At 45.8% G+C, this 27220-nt stretch overlaps 2 protein-coding genes across 4 annotated transcripts in view; both read right to left on the bottom strand.

Moving 5' to 3' along the window:
* Window positions 1-5417, bottom strand: part of PDE1B (phosphodiesterase 1B) — a 29665-nt gene extending 24248 nt beyond the window's left edge. For both annotated transcript variants that reach the window (XM_025403035.1, XM_025403033.1), the window contains exons 1-2: window positions 5038-5417; window positions 4826-4951 (exon numbers count right to left, since the gene is read on the bottom strand). Coding sequence is in view for 1 of the 2 variants with exons in the window: in XM_025403033.1 (XP_025258818.1) it covers window positions 4826-4938 (113 nt within the window). In the remaining variant the exon portion in view is untranslated. The remainder of the gene's footprint in view (window positions 1-4825; window positions 4952-5037) is intronic.
* Window positions 5418-11720: 6303 nt separating this feature from the next.
* The window catches only part of NCKAP1L (NCK associated protein 1 like), a 52754-nt gene continuing 37254 nt past the window's right edge, over window positions 11721-27220 (bottom strand). For both annotated transcript variants that reach the window (XM_025402775.1, XM_025402776.1), the window contains exons 23-31: window positions 23615-23712; window positions 23392-23485; window positions 23153-23235; window positions 22736-22816; window positions 19891-19984; window positions 18864-18980; window positions 17754-17863; window positions 15849-15938; window positions 11721-12259 (exon numbers count right to left, since the gene is read on the bottom strand). In XM_025402775.1, coding sequence (XP_025258560.1) covers window positions 12128-12259; window positions 15849-15938; window positions 17754-17863; window positions 18864-18980; window positions 19891-19984; window positions 22736-22816; window positions 23153-23235; window positions 23392-23485; window positions 23615-23712 — 899 coding nt within the window. In that variant the 3' untranslated portion in view covers window positions 11721-12127. The remainder of the gene's footprint in view (window positions 12260-15848; window positions 15939-17753; window positions 17864-18863; window positions 18981-19890; window positions 19985-22735; window positions 22817-23152; window positions 23236-23391; window positions 23486-23614; window positions 23713-27220) is intronic.

Here is a 27220-nt window from a genome sequence, read left to right as displayed (position 1 = left end):
GACTTAAAGAGTACATAGTTGTAATTGTTAGAACAGAATGTGAACTCGAACTCAAGTCTCCCATTATTCCCCATGCCCTTCTACTACCACCACTCTGCCTCCCTGTTTCCCTCCCTCCAGCCACCTATCCTGACCAGAGGTTAATCAAGTTCTTCCTTGGGGCTGAATTTGATCCCCTACCTCTGCACCTTCCCTTCAACTTAAGGCAGGAATTTTCTACCCTCTACCTTCCCAGAGATACCACACAGTCCTCATTCAAGAGAAAGTTGATGGAGGAAATAGAGACAGAAGACATTTGATGGAAAAGTGCAGTATGAAACAGAGGAAGGAGAGATTCCCTTTGCCATGGCTGGAAGCAGAGAAGGAAGGACTAATCCAGTGAGGACAGCACTAAAAACTATCCCTACCAAGGCATGAGAAAAATGACACTCCTTTTTCTCCAGAGGTCCAGGGAACCATAGTTTATGCTGCAATCTTCACAGCAGCTCCACATCCATAGACAGAAAAAGGAAAATGGCAGCATGATATTCAAAACTGGTAAGAGCCATAGAAGATCACTCCGTGGGGCATATACAAAAAGAAGGCAAAAGGCAGGGTTAAATCAATGAGGCATCCAACCTCAGCTTCTTCCTCCCATCCACTGGATCTCCCCAGGAATGTCAAAAAATCTGAGTGTCACAAATACATACACAAGATCACACGTAGGTATTATCCCATTACCTACATACACACATACATCATCTCATAACTAGGACAATTTCAGGTATTCAGGTAAGTGCACACCTTCCCAACACATTTATTGTTACACACGCCACTTATAAAAACAGACACATCTTCACGGAGCTCTGTCCCCAGCATACCTATCAACCTTTACCCAAACACATATGTATACGTGTCAGGCAGGCATTCACAATTTCATCCTAACATATCTCACACAATCCAAACGCCACGGTTTCTGGATCCTCTCTGTAACTCCTTCAGTTCCAGGCTCTGTCCTGAGGTCTCTAAACCCCATATCTTTTAAGCATCACTCTCTCAAAAAAACATCATCATCTTCATCTCCCTTTCCTCCACCTCCATTTCCTACTCCTCCCCCCGCCACTCAACAAACACGGAGGTATACACGCACCACAGAATCAGAGACAGAACTGGACCTCGTGACATATGTACATATATTCACTATTTCATTTGTTCATTCCTTTATTTAACAGCATTTATTGAGTGCCTGTTATGTTCAAGGTATCACACTAGACTCTGATGAAACAAAGATAAGCAAAAATAATCCCCAGTGGGGTCCCTGCTCCAGCTCATCTATAATGACCTTGAACCACAGCATAGAACATTGAGCCTAGACTTTGAGGGTCCTAAGTGTGCACCATGTAGGGAAAGAAGAAGAGAAAGGGACTATGTCTATACTGTCCCAAAGGAAGGGGGAAGTTCTATCTGTAAAATGTAAAATTCCAAGAGAAACCGGAGCAGAGAAAAGAGAGTGATGTTTGTACTATCCTGAGAAAAAGAGAATGCATATTTATGCTTTTCCTATGTATATAACCCCCTAAAGAAAAAAATGAGGCAGAAACCCAGAGTGGTAGAATTTCATCAGTTGGGTGGGTGTAGCAAAACAGGGAATACAGAGCCTCCCAACTCTCCACACCACTTGATGGAGTTGAAGCAGATTACAAGCTCTGTAGGAACAGGGACTATGTCTGTTTCATCCACCACTGACTGTATCCTCAGCATCCAGCATGCCACCTGGTCCATAGAAGGTACTCAAGAAATAGTTGTTGGATGAATAAATGAGCTGAGGATGGCAAACCAATGTCTGCTCATCATTTTTCTTGATTCGCAAAAGACATAGAAAATTATTTCTACCTCTTCTGGTCTTCTTCCCATTCCCTAAAGCCCTCTGATCTCAGAGAAGGGTGGACAGCCAAGTCAAAAATTTCCTCTTAGGGTTAAAAATGCTGAAAATCATCCTGGCCAACTCATCGTCTCCAGATGGCCTCTTTCACCCTCTCTTATGCCTCAGTTTATGAGTCTGCTTAATTAGGGAAATTGTCCTGAAGATAGAGGTAAAATCACACAGTTAAGAGACTCTCTTCAGTTCATATGATCCAGATTAGATTCTGAATTTATTTTTGACAGGGTCTTAGTGTGGGAAACATAATTCTTGAATGCTCTTCCCAACAAAAAATTGCCCTGCACGATTATGTTAGTGTGGGCTTTTTATCCAGAGTCAAAAACACCAGGCCTAGTCTCTCTGAAGAAAGTTTGGATGTCCTAATTAGAAATGAAAAGGGTAAAGGGGCAAAAATAGGATGTGTTGAGTAGAAGAATCTAGATAGATAGTTAGATAAATACATACAAGTATATATGCCATGTTTCCATTTCCAAGCAGTACCCAGACCTAAGACATAAATCATGTCTATTTCCTATTTCCAGACTTAGCAACCCCTTTCCACCTTAACCAAAGGGGCAGGAGGATCTTTATTTCCACTTAAAAGGGGGAATACCTCCTTTCTCACCTCTTCAGAAAACATCCCATTGAGATAGTTGGGAAACTCCCACCTCTTACCCAGCAAAGCCCTAAATCCTTTTATTTCCCTTCATCTGATAGTCAAAGCCTCCCCAGTATTCAAAAAGGCAAAATCCAGTAGTCCATGAACGTAGATCAAGTTGGGATCTACCTTGATATCAAGGTCTTTCTCTGCTTTAAAGACGTGAGACTGGGAATCTATCCCTGCCAATTAATAATCAGGAGATTGTACTTTTTTGGGTAAGTTATATTCCATGTAACTAGCTTTATTTTTTACCTGTAAAAATAGATTATTGTACAAAGCTAGCATTCTTAAGGACCAGACTGCTAAAGTGAGTGAAGACCAGAATGATCTAATCAATAACAATAGGGATCCTTGTCCACCCTAATCTCATGTAAGGACATCTCAGCTAAGGCACTCTGGGGGAACAGCTGCCTCTACTCCTTTCTCTTCCCAGGTTTCATGCCTCCTTCTGGGAATCCTCTTCTCTCACCCCTGAGCACTTCTCACACTAAAGGAAGAAACAACAATTCATTTTCAGGAAAGGCTTTTGGTTAGAAATGTGTGGGAGATAGTGAATCTAGTAACACCCACTCTTTTGCAGGGCCCTGTTACCTGGAATAGAGGCAAGGTTAGTATGATGAGCCACTAATGTTAGGGGAACCATCCTGAATTCTCCCATTTATGGACCTGGGGCCCTTCTTTACCTTTCAACTACTTCCTTACCTTCCCTTTCCCCAGCTCATTTGCCATTAACAGAGCGTCATTTTTCTATCAAGAATCACACAGTGCTCCTCCGAACAAAAGCATCACACGGTGCTCCTCCCAACAAAAATCAGTTCAATCTGGTTTTCCATTTCTTCATCCCAGAACTCATTCCAAGGCTGCGCTTCATAGAGCCCAGCAAATTGGATTGGCCAGAGGCAGCCAAGGAGGGGGACTGAGAAGTACATTTGGATTCCAAGCCTTGTTGCCCACTATGCCTCAGTTCTCCCTAAGGCCTCTCCAAGTAGCTAGTGTATAAATCAGACCCACCTGCCATAGAAAGGTGTCATCTTATCACCATAGGTGAAGTATTTAAAGGACAATACAACATAAGCATCTATCCATCCCCTACCCGCATCTCTCCCTCTCCCAGAACCCAGAAATAGAAAGCTTCGGTGCTCACTACGGAGAATATTGGGGAGGAACTGGGTTCAGGGCTATGTTTACTGTGTTTCCTCTCTAAACATCCATAGTCTCCTATCTGTTTCCTCTTTCCTGGGGCCATGGATTCATCTGAGAGAGAGGGACATCTTCTCTTGTTCCCTGATTAAGAATCAACAGACTGCGGAGATTTCCCGATGACAGCAGCTGACTGGAAGATGAACATGGTGCATGGCTTGTCTTTGACCCAATCCTCTTTTTTTTCTAAGGAGCAGGGGAAAAGTTCCTTTCCTCCCCTGGGACTGGTGTATGAGATACCTGAGTTCTTCCTTCTCCCATTTATTCCTCCCCACATGCCCTCGCACTGCAACAATAGGAAAAGATGCCCAAATGTGCTTGGAGATCCAAGAAGACCCTATATAAACAAAAAGGCTTTGATTAAGCCAGTTACCTTGCCTTTGTCAATCAATATTTCTTCACCATCATCACCTCCTTCAGCTTCCAGGTAGGGGCTCCAAGCCCCCTCCAGATTCCAGGTGGGTCCCCTCATCATTGGGACGAGTTTCCAGGTCCCAAGAGATGAGCAGCTCAGACATGGGGTGCCCCCCACCCCACTCCCTGTGCAGGAGGCAAAAACTGCCAATCCCAACAGAGACACATATGACCCACAGGTTGGCACAAGTATTCCCATGCAGTGGATCTACAGCTGTGTGCAATCACTCCACATACCTCTGTGACCCACGGTCACTCATGCACACACATGTCATGTGGCTCACATCTGCACAACTCTGCACATGGATACGTGTGAGTCAGCCTGGCACCTCTGCTGCCCTCCTGCAGCCCTGCCACACTGCATATACTGTGCTGCCTCTAAGCGCTGCGTGTGTCAGCCTGGGGTCCACAGGCACAGGCACATCGTTAGCTTTGCAACTCCTAAACCCGCTCCAACCGGCCGGCTTGCTCGGCACATGCCTTGCACATGTGGCCTGGCCATGCGTGTCAGGGCCGTGCTTCCTCGCACCTGCCAACATGTGTGCCAAAGAGAATCTACCAGCCCACAGCCCCGCTCCAGTTATCCCCCCTCCTCCTCCCGCTCAGGCTCCCTAAGGTCCCTTCCCCCCATTCCCGGGCCGGGGACTTACAGAGACCGAAGCTTAATCCACATCTTCTTGCTGGGAGCTGACTTCAGCTCCAGGGGTGACGGGCAATCCGACTCCTCCAGCATCTCTGGAGGACTGCGGGGGGACAGCTCCATGCTCAGCCACGGTCTACGGAACAGAGAGAGGAGACAGCATCTCAGCTCAGCTTCAGCCCCAGCCAAGAGACCCTCACCCCCATCCCAGGCCCTTCCCACCTGCGGCTGGCGTGGACCAGCCAGGCCGGTGTCTCTAGGCTCGGCCCGAGCTGGCAGAGCTGCAGCTCCTGCGGCTCCTCCTCTCCCGCTGCCCAGCCGAGCTTTGGGCTCCCAGTCCAAGCTCTCCGCACCGCCGCTGCTGCTGCCGCTACCGCCGCCGCCGCCGCGCGCTGCCAGAGCCGCCTCCTTGCCTCTCTCCTCCACCCCCGGCCGGGTTCCCCCCTCCCTCTGCTCTCCCTCCCTTCTCCTCAGCCTGCCCGCCAGTCTCTCACTCCTCGCAGCCACTCCTCCCCCTCCCAAAGGAACGATTGGAAGCCGGGGGCACACACAGACAGAAGCACCCAAGGGCGAGCGCACGCACACGGGCGTCGGGGACGAGTGGCTGCGTGTGCCCTGTACTGGCGGATGTGAGTGCGTGTTTACAGAGTGCAGCGGAGGCGGCGGGCAGGACTTCGGTGTGGGTGGTTGTGTGGGTTCTCTCCGTGTGTTTTGAGTTTCTGTGTATGTGCGTGTGGTTCCATGTATCCACGTGTGCCTAGCTGCCTGCGTGTCCCATGTCTGAGGGCGGGGTAGGGGATGAGCACACATCTTTCCCGGCTAGACCTGGACTCGGAACCCAGTCAGAGCAGACCCCACCTGTGCTCCTGTCTTGGAAAAGTTCAGGGTGTGCCGTGAGCTGTGATGGCATCCCACGCTTGGCCTCAGGTCCCTCAGCTTGATCTTCCCCACCTTTCTCCAAGACTGTGGCCTTCCCAATGGTGCTTCTACCTGCCTGCCTAGTATATAGGAATTTCTTCAAAGTTCAAAGCTCTCCAGAGCAGGCAGCACCACATCTTCCTTTTTTTTTTTTTTTTTTTAGAAGGTGTCTCTGTAACCCAGGCTGGAGTGCAGTGGTGCAATCTCAGCTCACTGCAACCTCCGCCTCCCCAGTTCCTGCAATTCTCCTGCCTCAGCCTCCCGAGTAGCTGGGACTACAGGTGCAGGCCACCACGCTGGCTAACTTTTGTATTTTTTAGTAGAGATGGGGTTTCACCATATTGGCCAGGCTGGTCTTGAACTCCTAACCTCGTGATCTGCCAGCCTCGGCCTCCCAAAGTGGTGGGATTACAGGTGTGAGCCACTGCGCCCGGCCTAACATCTGCTTTGACTAGGTAATAACTCTACACAGCCAGGAAAGCATTCCTGATATCAAAACCCCTCCTGAAGCACTTCCAGCTCATTTCTTCTGTTCCGTCTTCAGAGAAAGAAATCTAGGAGCTAAAGGCCCAGCACAAAACAACCTAGCTGATTAATAAACATTTGTGGAAGGAGTGAACTGGAGTTTGAACTCAAGACCTTGTAAAAGGGCAAAGCCTCCTGCATCCAACCGAGTCCTACCTAGGACTCTTGCACGAACCACCTCTCTTGCTCAATATTGTGCTCAATATTGTTCTCCCCCTTAATGACCACTGGCTTTGGCACTGGGGAAACTCCTATGTCAACAGAAAGTGGAGATATATTCACTAACTGCTGAATCCAAAACAGGTCACTAATCCAGGATCCCAGAATGTGAAATTTAATTTCAAAAAAATTCTGGAGGTTGGAAGGAGGAGTGATCAGGAGAAGGTATTTACTCTGCTCTAAATGCTGAGTGGAGGCTCCCCCTCTCCCAGTCAAAGAAGGAGAAAAGACGTGAAATGGAAGGGCGAAGAAGCAGATGGACTGTCACAGCTAAGACTCCTAACATAAAAGAATTGCCAAGTTAGGTCAGCATTTAGATTCAGCAGAAGTATCAGCAGAACCAGCTCCCAGAAAGTACAGAGGCAGAAAAAGATGGCAGAGTCAGAGATGGAGAAAAAAGTGGAAAGAATAATGGGACTTCCCACCCTCTGTCCATCTACCTTTAGCACACATCCCTCTTTTCCCTTCTTGCTGGAAGAACAGACCCAGCCAAAACTGGCTGCATCTGAGACCCTAGTCACACTCCTACTACACAGCCCATTTCTGAAAATTTGGGAGTAATCTCCTCCTTATCAACTGAAAATGAAATGGGCTGGAAACTACAAAAGAATTGCAAATTAGGATGGTGCTAAAGAGTTCTAATTAGTAAATTAGGATTAGAACTAAGGAGTCTCCAAATTCAGGCAGGTCTTCAAACTAGAACAGGTGGGAAAGAGGCAAGATGTACATCCACAGGGATCTCTCAACATTTCTTGTTAACACAGTGGAACATCCTGCTTTCCCAAGACCCCCTGCTCCTGACTTATTTTAAGGCTAATTCTCACACACACACACACACATACACAAAGTTATTCATGAAAGAGACATTAGAGTTCATCTACTCTAATCCCCTTCATTTAATAAGTGGGAAAACTTCATAGACAATACAGTTTGATGGAAAAAGCAAAAATAAAAATAAATGGGAACTAACTAAACTAACCCAGAAAAATTATACAGTCCCACAGAGAGTAAGTGATAAAACCAGAGCCAAGTCTACGAGCCTTTTTCACTCTGTGGCTCTCTTTCACTTTCCTTAGTCACCAGTCCTAGTGTTTAGTCTCAACCTCATTCCTCTTGTTGCAATACAATCCCATTTCTGCCTTGCTGCATCCCTAAAGAGATAAGAATAGGGTATACTTGTTCCACTCCGAGGTTCAAAAGACAACTATTCTCTCCCTGTCTTTTCCTTTTGTCCCCAACCCCCACCATTCCCAGGCTCCTTCTCATTCTTCTCCTTTTCAGCTTCTAAACTGCCCCCTACCCCTAGGAGGCTCTGCCTCCTCACTCCCCTAACCCCACAATCCTTTCCAACAAGCTTTGAGTTTGATAGAGACCAAAAATGATGCTTTGGCAGCAGGTGACGGATGGATGTGATCTGCCTCCTACGGGAGTGCTATTTAAAGGGGCAGCCTCACAATCCTCTCCTTCCAAAGTGACAAGAGAAAAGTCTGCTCCTCAATCTCTCCAGAGCTGCAAACTCAGCTCAAGTTAACTTCTGACTTCCTCAACCTGCAACCTGGCCTGCTGCTCCTGCTTCCTATTCAAGTGGGAGGGAGAGTACTTGACAACTCACTGAGGTGTGGGGGCTGAAGGGGGATTCATCTTCATCTCCTTTGATGACAGGTACTTAGGAGAAGCAGGAGGCCCTGTGGGGAGGAGGACTGGAAGAACACTCTTCCCCCAACCGCGTGAGTGCATTTCAGCCATGTGCCAGCTTCTTCTCAAAGTCAAACTTTGTTGGAGAAGAACTGATATAAGTATGAGGACCTAAGGTGAAGGAAGCCTTGTCCGTAGCTGGGACCTCCTCCCTCCTGGACCCTGGTGTTCACAGCACAGTTGTTCCCTTCCTGCAAAGCAAAGTGCTTCAGGGCATCATCCCTTTGGCCAGGCCCTGGACCTTCTGCACCTTGGGTTTTTTTGTTTTTGTTTTTGTTTTTTTTGAGACAGGCTCTCGCTCTGTTGCCCAGACTGGAGTGCAATGGCATCATCTTGGCTCACTGCAACCTCTGCCTCCTGGACTCAAGCGATCCTCCCCAACTCAGCCTTCCAAGTAGCTGGGACTACAGGCGAGAGCCACTATGCCCAGCTAGTTTTTGCATTTTTTTATAGAGACAGAGTTCGCCATGTTGGCCAGGCTGGTCTCAACCTCCTGAGCTCAAGGGATCCACTGACCTCGGCCTCTCAGAGTGTTGGAATTACAGGAAACAGCCACCATGCCCAGCTAATTTTTTGTATTTTTGTAGAGACAGGGTTTCACTATGTTGCCCAGAGTGGTCTCAAACTCCTGAGTTCAAGCAATCCGCCTGCCTCCCAAAGTGCTGGGATTACAGGGATGAGCCACCACACTCAGCTCCTTCTGCACTTTGAAGTTGGCCCACCTGCCAACTGGATTGAACACCGTGGCAGGGGAGGCAGTGTTTCTACTGTCCAAACAAAAGGGAGCACCTCTGCAAGCATCTTGCCCCAGGCCTTGTGGGAGGGATAATTCCATCTTATTGCTGCAAACAAGTTAATGGAGATTTTAATGAAAACACTGCATTAATGAAAATGCTGAGGCTAGAACCTACTCTGTGCCTGTAAGACAAAACAAATGGGGTGAGATTTCTGATATCCATTCTTTACTTCCTTTGGGCCTAAGTAAAGCAAACTTACAACTGAGACACAACTTATTGTGTGGGAAACAACTTATTGTGTCCCAGGTTGTAAGAGGACAGAGATGCTCCTGGTAAAGGAAGCCAATTGCCTGAAATACTGATGGGTCCTGTTACTTCTCTGTCCCTTCACCTCTAGACATTCACTTTTTGCTTCCGGTGGTAAAGGCCATCATGTCCTCACCTTCTCCAATTTGCTCCTTCTAAGGTCTCTGGATTCTAAAAATCAAGTCTTCCCTTGTGAAGAGGCAGACCGGGCAGGTGGAAAAGGTCTAGGACTGAACATCAGACTTGGGTCCCAGTTCTAGTTCTACTGCTAAACATGTGACCTTCATTCAGTCATTTAATATTTCTAAATCTGTTTTCTGACCTGAAATAGGAAAGCCTTCCCTGGCTACCTTGCAGAATTGCTATAAGGATGTCAAAGCACTTTGAAAAAGTGTAAGTGGTAGGGAAATATGTGTGCATAATTATATGTTTACAAAAAGATACATCAAATTACAAAATTTTAGAAATAGAGAATATATCTGTGTTACCAGGGGCTAGAGATGGGGAAGGGGGTTGTAGGAGCGGAAGCAGGCATGGCTATAAAAGAGCAATACGAGGGATCCTTGTGGTAATGGAACTGTTCTGTATCTTTTTTAAAATTATTATTTATTTTTTGAGACAGAGTCTCGCTCTGTCACTCAGCCTGGAGTGCTGTGGCAGGATCTCGGCTTACTGCAACCTCCACCTCCCGGGATCAAGTGATTCTCCTGCCTCAGCCTCCTGAGTAGTGGGACTACAGGCACGCGCCACCACACCCGGCTAGTTTTTATATTTTTAGTAGAGACGGTGTTTCACTATGTTGGCCAGGCTTCTCTCAAACCCACCCCTGACCTCAGGTGATCCACCTGCCTTGGCCTCCCAAAGAGATGGGATTACAGGCATGAGCCACTGCACCTGGCCTGTTCTGTATCTTGACTGTAGTGGCAGACACACAAACCTGCACGTGATAAAGCTGTATAGAAATAGATAACACACACACGTGAACACACACACAGAAATGAACATAAGCAAAACTGGGGAAGGAAATCTGAACAAGATCAGTAGATTATATCAATGTCAGTGATCCTGGTCGTGGCAGTGTGCTATAGTTTTGCTAGATGTTACCATTCAGGGAAACTGCGTAAAGGAAAACAGAATTTCTCTGTATTATTTCTTACAAGCGCAGGTGGATTAACTATCTCAATAAAATTTTCAGTTTTAAAAAAAGGCGTTCTGTCTGCCCTACATCCCCCTGCAGCAACTTGTCTTGCTGTCCTCTGGGAGGCTCCTCTTAAGCAGTTCTACATGCAGATGGAGGAAGGATCTCTATCCCCTGAAGCAGAAAAATATAAGCATATAGAGTAGTTGTTCAGAGACTTCTGAGCCTTCTCTTCCTCATCAACTTTACTCTCAGTCTCACAAGACTGACACTGAATCACCCTTTAAAACATAAGGTCCTTCCCATAGCAAGGAAGGAGGATTAGCTGATCCACGAAGCAGGATTCTCTATCGCTTCCATCCTAAAGAGCAGACAATTGTTGCTAAGAAAAATTTGTGTGCTGATTATGGGTGCCAAGTTAAGAAAGTATTGACTAAGCATGGGTCTCAAGAAATAGAAAGCAAACACATGTACAAAACCCCAAAATAGCTATCAAATAGGCTTAATGAAGTCTGAATGGTTTTTGCTGAAAACCAACAATTGCTTCCCTTTCATCATGAAAGTATGGACATGACCCTACTTAATCAACTAGCTAATTATATTTATCAATCCCAACCACTCTAGACCTGTGACATACATGATCTGTTTCTCCACTTCTTCCTGGCAGTGGGTGCACAGAAGTGATGCATGGGGGCCACTATTTCCTGCCAAGGAGTTAAGTAAACCTAGTTTAGTGCTATCTTCAATGCCCCAGGCTCTGTGACACTTGAAATTCTAATTAGCGCAGAAAAGGGCTAAGTTAAAACAGCTTGTACTCCCTCAAGGATACCCACTCTCAGGGCCGCACAGCCTAATGAGGTCTGTGAAATTCAAGATCCAGAAGAGAAATCCCTGTCTGGAGCAACAGCTGTACCCAGGCTGACAAAAGGATTTGGGGGTTAAATTAGTCCCTCCCAATAAAAGGCAGAGTACCCGCAAAGGGTACAAGAGGGAAACCCCACCTGAGTCTGGTCCAATCAGTTGTCATGTGACCTAGAATTCACGAAGACTACCTGACCCTCTGCTCTGGGTTGTGGAGATATCAAAGCAGGAGGGGTTAAAGCAAGAAAGAACTTGTAACAATGTAGTAGAGCAGGTGGGCAGTGAACATCTCTGAAGGGCACTTCCTCCTTGCCCCAGTAGGAAATGCAGTCAAGCTGGGGGCAAAGGAAGAGACCCAGTGACTCCTCGAAGAGCCCCACAAAGGAAAAGAGGGGCTCCTTTGCTGCTACTCTGCAGTCGGGGCAGGCTGAATGTTTGCTGAACACATTTGAAAAACGAAGAGAGAAGATAATGGTCCTAATGAATGTGCAGGAGACAATAGCAACTCCAGTGGGAGGATTATAAGCTCATTATGGTTTAATATGATGATTGATCATCTCTGCCTGCCAGCATTATCCTAAGAATAGTGATGAAGGTCGGAGAGGCCCATGCCTGTCAGAGCTCAAGCTCAAGTCACCAGAAGATAGAAAATATACTTGTACATTACTCCTTTTTTCATTGTAAAATTCACACAAGTGGCCCCACACCCTAACTTTTTCCATAAACTGTCCTCCATGCCCCCAGCCTGCCTCACTGCTCTACGATTTCTCAGCCCTGGATTGTTCTTCCACAGATCTGTTCATCAACTCTGGCTTCTGACCCTCTTCTTAGTGACCCCACCCCATTCCCACCCCTTGAGAAAGTGACCACAGCTTCCACTATGGCAAGGGTTTAGGAAGGTCCGAAGGGCTCTTCAGTGGGTATTGGCAGGCACTCGGTTTAGGTGGAAGGCCCGGGACACCTCCCGATAGGCATTTCGAAGCAGGACATAAGGGAAACAGGACTCCAGCATGTCCAGGGTCAGGAAGGATGACTCCTCCACCACCTGGAAGAGATGGGGCCAAGAGATGAGAACCTCAGGTAGGGCATTTGTCTGTGATACCCTGTTCCTCTTTGCATAGTCCCCAGGCCCTCTGAGGCCCTGAGGTTATAAGTGAACAGGGTTCCAAATCACACCCCCTCCTCTTCCTCCCTCACTTGGTTTGGCTCCAGGAAGGCAATGTGGCATATTCAGCTCCATTATCATTGACCCTGACCCCCTCATCAGGACTATGTGAAGGGCACAGAAGCAGAAGGCAGGAAAGAACCACTTTCCTAGTGGCAGCAAAACCCATTCTCTCCAAGTCTGGATGCTAAATCACATGTGGGTGGGCAGCACACAGATGCAGGTAAAGATGTATAAAAGTGCTAATTACAAAGCTTTGCAGCGAGTGGAACAAACACCACTGCAGGCCACAGAAGAGGGGCCTGGAATTCACATGGGTCCTCTTGTGTTGGGCCTCAGTCTCCTCCCTCTCTCAGTACGGTGCTTGGGGAACAGTAAGGATGCTGCATAAAGGAGCAGGCATGATTAATTAGTTTAATTAGAAGCCTGCATGCTGTGGTAATCCCAGCAGCCCCCACAGCCAAGCAGGAAGATAGATCAAGATGCCTGGGTAAGAATGACAGTGGGGGTGAGGGTGAAGAGGGGAGGTGGGTGGACAGGGGATGTTCATGAAGAGCAGCATAGCCTAGTGTTGGACTGGAGGGTCCCCATCCCTGAGGAAGGGACAGGGTGTATTTCCTTCAGTGCCTTCCTTATCCAAGAGGTAATGAGACTAAAAACACACTCTGGAGAGGTGTCCCATATCCTCTGGCAATTCACACAGATGGGTTCTCCACAATATATCTGGTACTCCAAGTCCTGAAAATTCACTAAGGAAAGAGAATCTACCATATCTACTCTAACGTGTTTCTCTCTCTGAAGTCCTTTCAAGTTTTAAAATGTGTAAGATTTTCCTGTTCTCAAACACATGCACACACAACAGCTGCAAAAGAGCAGAAACTGCAGGCTGAAGGAAGGGAAATCTGCTGGTAAAACTGTAGCCCTGATGACAGGTTAAATATCAAAGAATTTCTTGCTAGGCAAGACTTTCAAACACTCAGCCGAGAAAGAGATGAGCTGTCTTCTCCAAGGTGCTACCCTCAGGTACAGGGAAATGAATAATGACTTCAAGTGAATCCACGGGCCCAAGACTTTCTATTCTCCATGAAGCACAAGAAAATAACAGGGCTCCCAAGTAGCAGAAGTTTATGGGAGTGGAAACAGCCCTAGAGTGATGACCAAGAAACTTGGGTTCTAGTCCCAAATCTGCCATCTATTTTAGGGGAGACCTTGATTATCTTCTTTCCCTCCCTATTCCTCAGTTTGCTCATCTATGACTTGTAAGTACTGGACTAATTGCCAGGATCTGGTCTGGTTCTGGCATCTAGGATTCCATGATTCTATAAGAGCCGTGTCTTTCCCCAGGAAACCTGTACCAGGAACAGACTGGCAACACTGAGGCATGGCCCAGGCTTGACAGCCAAAACAGAAAGACCCCGGGGACAGAAGTGCTGGCCAGAATTTGAGGCTACATGAGTAGCCTCTCAACTCAGAATACAGCTCCTTTGCCTTCAGTCATTTCTAGTTTCTCAATGGAAACATTTGCATTTAAATTGCTTTGCAGCAACTAGTCCCTCTAGTTTCTCCCTCCAACAAAAAGTGCCGGATCCTAGCTCTGTTCCTGTCACTCTGTTGGCCTCATTGGAAGGCCACAGGGGCAAACACTTTCCACATTTTGGGGTGTTGGAAGGGGTCTAAGCAGAAGGAGGTAAGAATACAGGGGGGTAATACAGAATCACCTCCAACCTGACAGGGGTGAAAACTACCTGAGGAAGTGAAGAGTCACGCCAAAATCATCCAGAACCTAAAATGAGCAGCAGACAGTGGGAACTAACATTTGCTCAGCATCTACTACGTACTAGGCACTTTCACACATATCTTATGAATTCTAACCACTCTACCACAAGGATTATTACCCACTTTTATGGACAGAGAGCCGAAGTCTCAGAAGGACTCATTGCCTTGCCAAGGCCATGCTGCTGCTCTATGTATTGTGCCCCACATAGCCCACCACCACGGGCACTGCCCTCACTCTGCCCTCATCTACCTCCTCTGCCCTCCTGCCTCACCACACACATCCCACACAAATACATCCACCCCCATGTCCATTCTCCTCTCTATCATAATCCTTAACCAGCCCAGCCTAGGCCTTTTTCTAGCTGGAGAAACTAAGGCATAAATACCACTCAGTGCCTGTGTATTTCAAGGAGACCTGGAGGAGTCCCAGGAATCCCTGGCCCCTAGCATTTCTGGGCCTGGGACAAGAATACAGATGGAGGTCCACATATCATATGACTAATTAAATCAAGCTAACGAACTAGTATATTCTAGCTTTCAACCTTCACAATGCTCCTTTGTAGTCTTATGGAAGCCCAGGTTTGAATTAAGAATTTTTGGACTCCTCCAAGTTCTGCACCAGAACAGGGTGAAGGGAAGAAACAAGCTTCCAGCCCAGTCCCTCTTCTCCTCCCACCCTCAGTTAGAGGGATTTTGTGTGCACTTGTAGACTTCCTTATCTGCATATCTAAACTCCAGCCATATGTCCCTTGGGCACTAGAGATACATCCACCAGTAGGACGGTCCGCCTCAGTAGGAAGAAGTTTAACACAGGCCCTACAAGTGGGCTGAAGCTGCTTAGCAAAGTATTCTGGGGCCCCAGATACCTCTCGTATGGGCCTCAAGGTGACGTACAGGCTCTACCCCTTCCCTCTGGCCAGAGGAGGGCCCCAGAACACTCTACTAGAGGAGGGCCCAAGGAGGGCCTTTTAAACACTGGGCCCAGGGCAAGAGCCCTTCCTGTCCATATCTAAGTGCATTACTAACATGGAGAATCAGAGCAAAAGAGTGAGTAAGAGTGTTGAAGAGGGAAACAGGGTCACGAGGAAAAAAACTTTCAAAGTTAACTGAGTCAGAGTTCCCAAAACTTTCTGCCAGAGTAGAGAGAAGCCCACAGCTTGGGAAGCAAGGAGAAGAGACAGCAGAACTGCCTGATTCACGGCCCACCAGGCTCCCTGCCTTACAGCTTTTTAGCTAAAATCCTTTCCCTGCTCTGAGCTCCCACCCCTCAACCTCTGAGTTCAGCTCTGTGTTATCCAGCACTCTTTTCATAGTACTCTTAAAGACAAGAAAGGCAGTGGTAGAAAATTGTCCAGTGAAACTAAACTTGTACTGGACAGGTAATTACCAAAAAGGGGCATAGCCGCCGTACCAGGTCAGACTCGGGAACATTGCAGGACACAGGCCCAGCCAGCTTAGGGGCCAGGAAGGCCCTGTCTTGCAGAAGTCCTTGAAGACTCTACTCTGGCATTATAGGACAAGTTTAGAATGTTAACCAGAATGTGAGAACTAGACTCAGAGGGTTATGCAGAATTAAGTCCTTAGTTAATGCTTTTGGGTGACGACAATGGCAAGGATGCAAAGACCCTGAAGAGGAGTCTCCCTCTGGCCCTTCCACTCCCTGTTCTCAGACCAGCTGAAATAGGATACATACCAAGCGCATGAGCAGAGAAATGGATTCGCGATTTCTGGTTTTAAGCTTGTCAGTCTCCTGGCCCAGCTGCAAGAGGCTGACAGAGGCCACCTGTAAGGGAATTTGTAAAGCAGATTTTTATAGAGGTCAGTATCAAACAGCCTCAGGCTGCAGGAAGTTAAGAAAAGATCAAGGAGGAGAGTTAAGAAGTGCTAGAATATTCCTGAAGACTCAGGGTGAAAAAGTGGCAAATCTCCTAGGTTTCAGAGATACATGCTGCCTGTAAGCCAGCCTGGATCTCATGGACCTCCCAGTACAGACAACAGGTTGCCAGGAGTGCTAGGGGGAGAGATTGCAAGGGGTAAGGAAACAACCTAGAGCAAAGGCAGGTGATGTATGTCAGGAGATTAACCTATCTCTTCCTAGGCAGCCTCCAGACACCACTGTCATCAGGCTGTTTACAACTGACTCCCCATCTGACTAGAGGCAGTGTTGAGCCTCTGATTTAGACACAGCACTCATGGTACTCTCCAGTCAACTCCCAAATGGCTGTCATCTCCATCATCCCCAAACCCCCAGCGGGTCAAAGAAGAAACATGATTCATTGTATCACAGGCCCAGGTGACCTGCATTTAGCAAACAAGGAGGATAAAAGGGAAGGCAAGGGCAGGGGGATTCCCTTCTCACCCCTTCTCAGAGATCTGGTGTGAATCCTCTTTGCATTTAAGACGCTCAGAGCCAGGTCTATCTGGTTGGGTGCCTCAGCTTAAATAGAGACACTCTAACCAAGCTTATGATCCCTGACATGCACTTCTCAGGATGAGGGTATAATTCCTGAGAGAACAATATGATCTGCTGTGTTTCCTCCTGGAAGGAGACAGAGGCCCTGGTTCTTACAATGGGGCCATACTTTGCAAGAAATAAGCTCTCTGTTACTGAGAATGCTCAAGCAGGCAGAGGGGAATGGACCATGTATCAGAAGTATATGAACAAAATTCCTCCATGGAGGATGCAGAATGGAAAATTCTAGGGCCTATTCTATTCTGAGTTTTCCCAGAGGTAAAACTAAGATCCATGGTGAGAGTTACAGGGAGTCAAATTTTTTGTAACATTTTTTTCAAAGAAATTGGATATGACCTACAGTGGAATCTGCTGCCTAATTTTAAGTTCCAGTCCCTAGAAATCTAGACCATTGGTTCTAGTGAGATCCCCAGACAAGCACCATCAAGATTACCTGGGAACAGAAATGCATATTATTCAACCCCACCCTAATCGACTAAATTAGAAACTCTCCAGGTGATTCTGATATACATTAAAGTTTGAAAAGTAGTCATTGACCATTTGTCCATACAGACTTAGAAAGGGCCTTAGAGATTATAAGACTCAGTGACTCTACAACTTTAATGTGCATTTGATCTCCCAGAGGCCTTATTAAAAACACAGAGGCCTAGACTCACCCTACAATATTCTAACTCAGTAGGTCTGGTGTAAAGATCAGGAATCTGTATTTTAACAAGCTCCCCAGGATATTCTGACGCACACCAAGGTGCATGCATTCGGTTTAATCTGAATTCAGGGGTTCAGTCTAATCTCCCTGTTTTATTTATGAAAAAACCAAGGCCCCAAAAGCTTGGCACTTCAGAGGTCACACAACTACTTAAAGGCAGATCCAAAACTAGAACTCAGATTTCCTGACTCTTTGTCCAATGATCCTTCCAAATATTCAAGCAGAGGCTGAAACACCAGCTGTTAGGAAATATAGAAGAAACCCTTGCCTTTCATATAGTAGATTCTCATTTTTTACTGAATGAATTAGATGGGAAGTTAGGCTCAAAAGCCTGTTCAACGATAATTGTCTACAGATTTAAGTCAAACCAGTTCCAGCCCTTTGCAGTCTTCCATTCTTTATAACCTAGACCCACTCACCACCAGAAATTCCTTGAGGTGAGTTTCAATGTTCTTGTTGTACAGCGTGAAGAGGGCAGCAGACACCTGGATGATGGCTTTGGTCAAGCAATGAATATTGTTGTTGTAACCTAGGTTATTATTTATATAGATGGAGAGAAACAAAAGGAAATGACAAAGTAAGTCACTCCAGGATGACCCAAACTGGTGATTTCTCATGTTATCAGGCTGAGCCACCAGTATTTGACACCAAAAGGATGAGAAGGCATTTTGGGATTAGAGGCATGATATTCCTATGAAATCTTATTGAAATCGAATTATGCATAGTTTATTCTCTCATTCTCAAGTGTGGTGTTTTTGTTTTGTTTCGTTTTGTTTTTAAGGGTAGGGGGTGTTTTTTTTCCCTTTTTTTTTAAGACAGGATCTTGGCCAGGCGCAGTGGCTCACACCTGTAATCCCAGCACTTTGGGAGGCCGAGGCGGGTGGATCTCCTGAGGTCGGGAGTTCGAGACCCGCCTGACCAACATGGAGAAACCCCGTCTCTACTAAAAATACAAAATTAGCCTGGCATAGTGTCACATGTCTGTAATCCCAGCTGCTTGGGAAGCTGAGGCAAGAGAATTGCTGGAACCTGGGAGGCAGAGATTGCAGTGAGCCGAGATCGCGCCATTGCACTCCAGCCTGGGCAACAAGAGCAAAAACTCCATCTCAGGGAAAAAAAAAAAAGCATCTTGCTCTGTCACCACGCTGGAATGCAGTGGCACAATCATGGGTCACTGCATCCTTGACCTCTTGGGCTCAAGCCATCCTCCTACCTCAGCCTCCCAGGTAGCTGGGACTACAGGCCACCATGCCTGGCTAGTTTATTTATGTTTGTAGAGACAGGGTTTCATCACGTTGCCTAGGCTGGTCTTGAACTCATGGGCTCAAGTGATCTACCCACCTCACCTTGGCCTCCCAAAGTGCTAGGATTATAGGCGTGAGCCACCGTGCCCAGCCTTCAAGTGCTTTTTGAAATAGAACTTTACACCCAAGTCAGAAACCTATATTTTCCAGTGTCTCTGTCTCCTCTCTCTATCCCAGGACACTAACTTGAATAGCACTGGTGTCTCAAACCTACCCCTTACTTACCATCCTTCTCAATGCTATAAAAGGAAGAAGGGTCGGTGGCGAGGAATGGGAGGGAAACTGCCAGAAAGATCAAGAGCAGGCAGGCCACCTTATATTCCTCCTCAGGAGATGAAGTATCTGGTGAGAGGGAAAAAGGAAAAGAAGAAAAATGAATAAGGTCAGTAAACAGGAGTTATCTGTTACAGGGGTCCTACTTCACAGAATTGCTGTGAGGATCACACGAGAAAATATCTATGAAAACACTTTATAAAGCCCTATGGGCAAGTTATTACTTAATTTTCCTGAAGAAACAGGACTAGCATCCACCTACAGTGAGCGGCCTGAGTCCAGTCCTGGAGGCCTCCCTGGTGACAGGGCAGAACTTTCAGCCAAGGGCTCTGCTGATGTACAATGCAACCCTAGGATGCCTGTCCACTGCCTGATGGAGTGGAGAGGCAGGAAGAAGAGGAAAGATTCTCGCCCACCTTGAGAGAAGAAGAAGGGTAAGTCTGGCCATTTTGAAAGGCCTTAATCCTAGCCCCTTGGTTCATCCTGTTCTGAGTGTGTATAGGTATGAATGCAATCAGAGGAAATGTGTAATGGAAAATATAAGTGTCAAGTGTGACATGGGAAGAAATAAACAGCGTCAAGTTGATTATGTGGAGGGAGAAAGCACAAAATCACTATGGGGAACTTGGGTGCTATACCACACAACTCACTATTTTGTATTGTTCTCTCATTGTTTCATTTGCATTAATCTTATTTTCCCAACCAGATAGTAAATGTCTTTGAGCACTTGCTGAGCACCAAGCAGACTCTCACTTAGTGCTTTTTAGCTGATTGGTAGATCAACTAGTTGAAACCTGAGGATAAATCTAAATTGACTATGTAAGTATTTTCTGAAGGTTAGGGTCCTTCCTTCACTCTCAGCTTATATCCTCTGAATATATAATCTCAAATAAAGCCTTCTTTGACATTGACATTTTTCCACCCAAAATAAGGCCCAAGCCCTCCTTTCCCAAATCATGCCCCCTTTCCCCAATCTCACCAGCTTTCAGATTAGCAATGGCAGCCACCAAGGCTGGGTCAATGTCACAGCCCACACCTGCAGCAGATGCCAGCTCAAAGATACTCAGGGTCACCTGGAGAGAAGAAAACAGCATTCTAAAGAGGATTCGCAGGACATAACAGCTTGACAGAGGAATGCGTAGCCAGGACTTCTTAATCACAGGTTTGATTTTTTTAAAAGATACTTTTATATATATGTAGAGAAAGAGAAAGAGAGTCTCACTATGTTGTCCAGGCTGGTCTCAAACTCCTGGGCTCAAGAAATCCTCCTGCCTGAGCCTCCCAAAGTGCTAGGATTACAGGCATGAGCCACAATGCCTAGCTAATCACAGATTTTAAACTTTCTGGTTTATTATAATCTTTTCTATATATTCCCTTCATAGCTCTCCCTATCCTACAGAGGGGAAAAAAAAACCTTTAGGACACCCCATAGTACAAATTTACTTTTTCAACTTCATTTTCCTAAATACTTCCTTCATTCGGTGCCGTCAGGATAATTTATTCACTGTCCCCAAACTACAACTTCCTCTCCCATACTCTGATTCAGGTGCTTCCCTCTTTCGAGGGTCCTTTTCTCTCCTCTATTTTTGTATATATATATGTTACATCCATCCCTTAGATCTCATCTTCTCTGTCAAGCCCTACCTGATTACTTCAGCCCAAACCCAGCTCTTCCCTCCTTAACGTCGGTACCACTGACTTAGCATTGATCACACACAGCATCTGGTGTTAGTTATCTTTTTAGATAGAATGCAAGACTCATCTCCTTATCTCCCCAAATAGATAGTTTTTTAAAACCTCATGGCATAGTGAAGGAAGAAAAAAGCTTTGAAGTGAGAGAGATCTGGGTTCAAGTCCTAGCAACACCACTTATTAAGTGTGTGACCTTGACTAAAAGTTACTTAACCTCTTTGATCCCTCGTTTTCCCATCTATAAAACTGGCATAACATTTACCTTACATAGTTGTTGTGAAGATTAAATTAGACCACACGTGTAAAGCATCGACCCAAGTGACTAACAGAGGAAATGTGATGCCTTTCCATCCTCTTCCTTTATCTTAAAGCCAGGAGTTTTGCATTTCTCTTTATCTTCTCTAGTGTTTAACATAATGCTGAGCACATAGAAGGCATTCAATAAAGATTGATTGATTGATACCTGAATCTCTCATTGTACTTACAGTCAGGTTCCCAGGACACAGCCTCAAGCCCCTACTCCCATACTAAGTCTCTAGACCTCTTTTTAGATGTAAAAAAAAATGTTTTTTGAAAGAACAAGGATAATTGTTTTAATACTGGACAACTAACTATCTCATGCAAGTAATTCCACAGACTGGCCAGAGGGATGGCTCATGAAGGTGGGCGGATCACTTGAGTCCAGGAGTTGGAGAAAAGCCTGGCCAACCTGGTGAAACCCTGTCTTTACTAAAAATACAAAAATTCGCCAGGTGTGGTGGCATGAACCTGTAGTTCCAGGAGGAACTCGGGAGGCTGATGCATGAGAATTGCCTGAACCAGGAGGTAGAGGTTGCAGTGAGCTGAGATCCCACCACTGCACTCCAGCCTGGGCAACACAGCGAGACTCTGTCTCAAGAAAAAAAAAGAATCCCACAGACATAACAACATACACACACTTTGCCTGTGGTACTGACACAGAAGCCAAATCTTTGCCACCTTCTGTTCTGCCCTTATTTAAATCCCCTACTGCCTAAATGACCATTTGTGGAACCATGGCCTCGGAGATAAGGAACCTGGTTCATGAGGTTTTCTGGGGGAAGAAAGGGATGGTTGAAGGGATTTTATTTTTTCTTCTTCTAATCTTCTTGCTCCTCTGAGGCAGTAACAGCATCTCTGATGGACAGGCCATCCTCCCTCTCTGCCCCCTACCTGCTTATTTTCACAGGCAGGCAGAGCCTAAAGATTGGAGCTACCCAGGAGATACCAGCTAGACAAGCTCCTGACAGCCTAGAGCATTTGGACCAACATCAGCAGCTGCCAGAAATCCAGGCTCAGCTTAAAATCAAAGATCTTTCAAGAGGGGCAGCTATCCCAGTGAAACACTGCCCCCATAGTCACTTGCCCCTCATGATTTTGGGAAGATACAGGGGGAAATTTCACAATTCTTTTGATCTCAAAGTAAGGAAGATTTTCTTAACACATAACTTTAATTCTTCCTGCTAACCGGTTTCCTCTTTTCACAGACCACTCTCCGTTAAAGGAATCAATTATAAGAGAAGGAGCCTGCCCTATGCATTTGAAGGATTCTATTCCTAGGCTTTAGCTGTATTTCCTGCCATAGCATACTTCTTAGTTCCAGATGATTCAAAAGACAAGATGACTCAAAAGTGGGAGATGGGTGGGAAATGGATGCTTAACTTATATTGCCTGCGGAAGCCCTTCTTCCTCTCACCATCTCCTGTAGTAAATGGGGGTCTGAGACAGGTGATACAGACATAGAAGAACCAGAAAGCTTAACAATGGGAGGAGGAAAAGGACAGGAAAATAAAAGACGGAGGGCAGGCAGGGTGGGTAGGAATGAAAGGAACAAAGTGGGAGATGGGTACCCCAGGTCTTACCCCTTCCCCTCCAGTAATGTCTCCCCAACCCTCACAGCGTCTCCCAGCCTCCCACTTCTCTCCATCCCCCTACGTCTTACCAGCTCTGCTCTTTCTCTCCAAGAATATTCATCTGACCAGTTTTCCTACTCGAACCCTCGCCCTTATCCCTGTGGTATTCTTCAGAACGTGCTCTCCCTTACAAGATCCTAGCTACCTCCTCTTCAACAACAAAAGTCTCCTAATTAGATTCTACTTTGCACTCCCCCATACCTTGATGTCTGTGTCTGGAGTGACAAACTCCTTCAAGCACTCAATGGGACCCATAAGAAATGGGCAGTGAGAGGAGAAAACCTGAAGGAAAGAGAAGATAAATGAGTCCACAGACCATGACCAGTGCCTTCAAAAATAGGTAGAAATTTTAAAAAGGAGGGGCACTCAACTTACATAAGAACCTAGCCAGCTTTCCAAGCTATCCCTCTCCTTATGCCTCTAGGTTTCTTAAGCTCATTTATTCCCAGGGATCTTCTAGGATCTCTGCCAAATTACGCTCCCTCTTCTCAATGCTCATCAACCCCTTCTGAAGCAGAAGTTAAAACTGATTCCTGCAATACTTCCACAATTTCTCACACAAATCCTACCCGCAGAGGTATCTGTTACTCTGTGACAGACCCCTCCCCACCAACTCACCTCCCGAAGTCCCTCTTGGGCCATGGCCCTGAAACTGAGGATAACCCCAATGATGGTCATGCGCTTTAGCACATTTTCAGCCCCTGAGGAGAAAGAAGGGTGTTAGAAAAGAGAATTTAGGACATTGGTGATGGTTTTGATTCTACAGACCCAGCCTAGCCTCCAGATTCCTGAAAACCCCTGTCATCTGCAATGTGATTCCACAGCTTCTTCTCACTGTAGGGGAAGAGGACGCTTACCTGTCAGCTGGGGCAGCAGAGAAGCCATCAAGTCCGGCTTGCTAAAGTTGGATCTGATCTGAACAAGTATGTCCATGTTTTCCACCACCAGCTTCTGCAGCCCAGGAACACAGAGACATTAAGCAGGAAAAGAAGAGACCAATGTTACATCTCCCCCCATGCCCAGTCTCCTATACCCACCCTCTTGTAGGACCTTTTTCCCAGGGGCTTGTTTCCATAGTACCTTCAGCTCCACAATCTGAGAGGTCACATGCCACATCAGGTTTTCACTCAGGAACTTCATGCCATAGGGGCCCAGGAGTTCAGCCAAGGCCCGCATCTCTGGAACAGAGTTAGAGAGGCCCCAGATGGGACTCAGAAGGCTCTGGAGTATTTGTACAACAGCTATAGGGTAATTTGAACATTTAAAATGTTTTCCAGCTGGGAAAATTGGCTAGCCATAAGTAGAAAGCTGAAACTGGATCCTTTCCTTACTCCTTATACAAAAATTAATTCAAGATGGATTAGAGACTTAAATGTTAGACCTAATACCATAAAAACCCTAGAAGAAAACCTAGGTAATACCATTCAGGACATAGGCATGGGCGAGGACTTCATGTCTAAAACACCAAAAGCAACGGCAACAAAAGCCAAAATTGACAAATGGGATCTAATTAAACTAAAGAGCTTCTGCACAGCAAAAGAAACTACCATCAGAGTGAACAGGCAACCTACAGAATGGGAGAAAATTTTTGCAATCTACTCATCTGACAAAGGGTTAATATCCAGAACCTACAAAGAACTCAAACAAATTGACAAGAAAAAAACAAACAACCCCATCAAAAAGTGGGCAAAGGATATGAACAGACATTTCTCAAAAGAAGACATTCATACAGCCAACAGACACATGAAAAAATGCTCATCATCACTGGCCATCAGAGAAATGCAAATCAAAACCACAATGAGATACCATCTCAAACCAGTTAGAATGGCAATCATTAAAAAGTCAGGAAACAACAGGTGCTGGAGAGGATGTGGAGAAATAGGAACACTTTTACACTGTTGGTGGGATTGTAAACTAGTTCAACCATTATGGAAAACAGTATGGCGATTCCTCAAGGATCTAGAACTAGAAGTACCATATGACCCAGCCATCCCATTACTGGGTATATACCCAAAGGATTATAAATCATGCTGCTATAAAGACACATACACACGTATGTTTATTGCGGCACTATTCACAATAGCAAAGACTTGGAATCAACCCAAATGTCCATCAGTGACAGACTGGATTAAGAAAATGTGGCACATATACACCATGGAATACTATGCAGCCATAAAAAAGGATGAGTTTGTGTCCTTTGTAGGGACATGGATGCAGCTGGAAACCATCATTCTCAGCAAACTATCACAAGAACAGAAAACCAAACACCGCATGTTCTCACTCATAGGTGGGAACTGAACAATGAGATCACTTGGACTCGGGAAGGGGAACATCACACACCGGGGCCTATCATGGGGAGGGGGGAGGGGGGAGGGATTGCATTGGGAGTTATACCTGATGTAAATGACGAGTTGATGGGTGCTGACGAGTTGATGGGTGCAGCACACCAACATGGCACAAGTATACATGTGTAACAAACCTGTACGTTATGCACATGTACCCTAGAACTTAAAGTATAATAATAATAATAATAAATAAATACATAAATAAATAAATAAATAAAATGTTTTCCAGCAAGAAAAGAAAATGAGGAGTCAAGGAGCAAAAATGGCCTAAAATCCTACATTCAAGTGACAAGTCTGGCAAGTCCATGGGACATTTACCCTCTCTCCACCGGTACTCACACCAAGGCTTACCACAAATGATAACTAATTACTTCACTTTCCTATGAGAATCTACACTTTCCCACGTCCCTTTACATGACACTTGGGTTTTACTCTTGCTGTACTAGCTATACTAGTTTTATTAGATGTAAGACCTTAAGTCATTGAACCTCTCTGAGCCTGGTTTACTTCTCTGTAAAATGAGGATATGAATATCTGCCATGAACAACTAACAGAATTGATGTGAGAGTAAATAAGATACATTATAAAAACTTTGGAAAATATATGGATAAGGGATTATTATGATGATGTTATGAGTCCTCTGAAGCATGTGGCATAGGAAGGATCATCATGGTTTTACAGACAAGGGTGTTAAGTGCTTGTCCAAGGCCACTTAACCACATCAGGGGCTGGTACTGGAAGCCTAGTGCAATGTCTTACTGCCCCTTACTGCATCCCAGCAGATACAACTATTTCCTCATCTAAGATCTGATGTTTTTTGTATGTTTTCCCCTTTACTTCCCTTACTTAGTATCGCACTGTCCAAATTTTCCTCTCCTTGAGCTACCTTTTCTCTTTTCATAATCAACACACATCCCCCAGAGTCTCAGTTCTTTATTCCTTTAAATCCTTCTTTTCTCTAGTCAGTCCCAGTGCTTTATCCCTTGCCACCCAGCCTGCTCTGGCCCTTTGTGAATTAAATAAAACCTGCCTGGGGAAATCCCATGGTAGAAACACTAGTGACAAATCCAGATAGGCAGGAGCTCTAGCTATGATCTCTGGCTATGGGCCATCCCAGCAGGGAAAACCATGAAAGACCAGAAGTAACAACAACAAAAGACCAGTAGAAGAAAGGCAAGTTTAATATTGCTCGTAAGAGTTCAGAGAGAAATCGAAGTCAAGGCTCCACACTCAAGTCTTTCAAGGCAGGACCGGTGATCTCCACCTCCATCAATGACAGAGGAAACGGAACTGGTCACAGCCACTGACACAGAGCCTTGTCCACCATAGATATTAGACATTTTTAGAGTCAACCTGTTTTAATAGGAAGAACTGAGCTGAGAACTATGAAGGGATTTCCTGGCCAATCAACTTGGATAATGCCACAATGGCTGACAGAGAGGAATAAGAGCTGAATCGCCCTCTGGAGCTGATGGAGAGGAGACACACTGATCTACCAGTTTGGATCTGCCAAAGCTCCTTACTCCAGTCTTCTCTACCCTCAGCTAGCAACCCTAGGGCATCCTTCTCTTTCCATCTATCTATTTTTGCAGTAGCATTGCCCCATCACTATGGCAACCCAGGGAAATTGGGGTGGGGGTGGTAGAAGGGGGAATCAGCATTACCTCCTGCTGCTTGTCATTTGTCAGCAAGACCTAAAGCTGATTTTAGAGGCTGCCTACAGTTTGTGGGTAGAGTTGATGAGAAGGGGACATCTGAAACCTGCAGCAGGTAAAGCGTAGGGTCAGCTTACTGATGGAGGCGGGATGATGGGAAGGAGGCAGAAATGGAAAACAGAACTGTGTACTTTGGCTTTCTTAGCACCCCCCAAAGAAGAAGGCCAGAGAGGACAGCATCACTGGAACATCTTCTCCCTGTCCCAGATACTACGCAGCATCCCTGATTTATATGGAGGTGAGAGGAAGGAGAAAGAAGTAGGATAGTTCATGAATTACTTGGTAGAAACAAATCTATTAAAAAGGATCTGTATGGTTTCAAACCCTCTTGAGAAAGGGAACGGCTTCCCATCTCATTCACTACACACTCCTTACCTGCCTCCCCCTGAGACACAAAAGCACTTCTAGACACTGGAAGGCAGCACTGTACAGCGCTTAAGCCCCCAGGTCCTGGAGTTTGACTGCCTGGAGTTGAACTCCCAGTCCTACTATTTATGAATGTGTGGACTTAGGCAAGTTCCTTAAACTCTCTGTGTCCCAGTGTCCTCATCTGAAAAATGGGAATAAGTGTATCTATTATACCTCAAGGCTGTTATGAGGATTAATTGAGTTAATATGCATAAACA

Source organism: Theropithecus gelada, chromosome 11, assembly GCF_003255815.1.
Source record: "Theropithecus gelada isolate Dixy chromosome 11, Tgel_1.0, whole genome shotgun sequence".
Lineage (NCBI taxonomy): Eukaryota > Metazoa > Chordata > Mammalia > Primates > Cercopithecidae > Theropithecus > Theropithecus gelada.
Note: the sequence above shows the minus strand (reverse complement) of the source record. Positions and strands in the feature narration are given on the sequence as shown.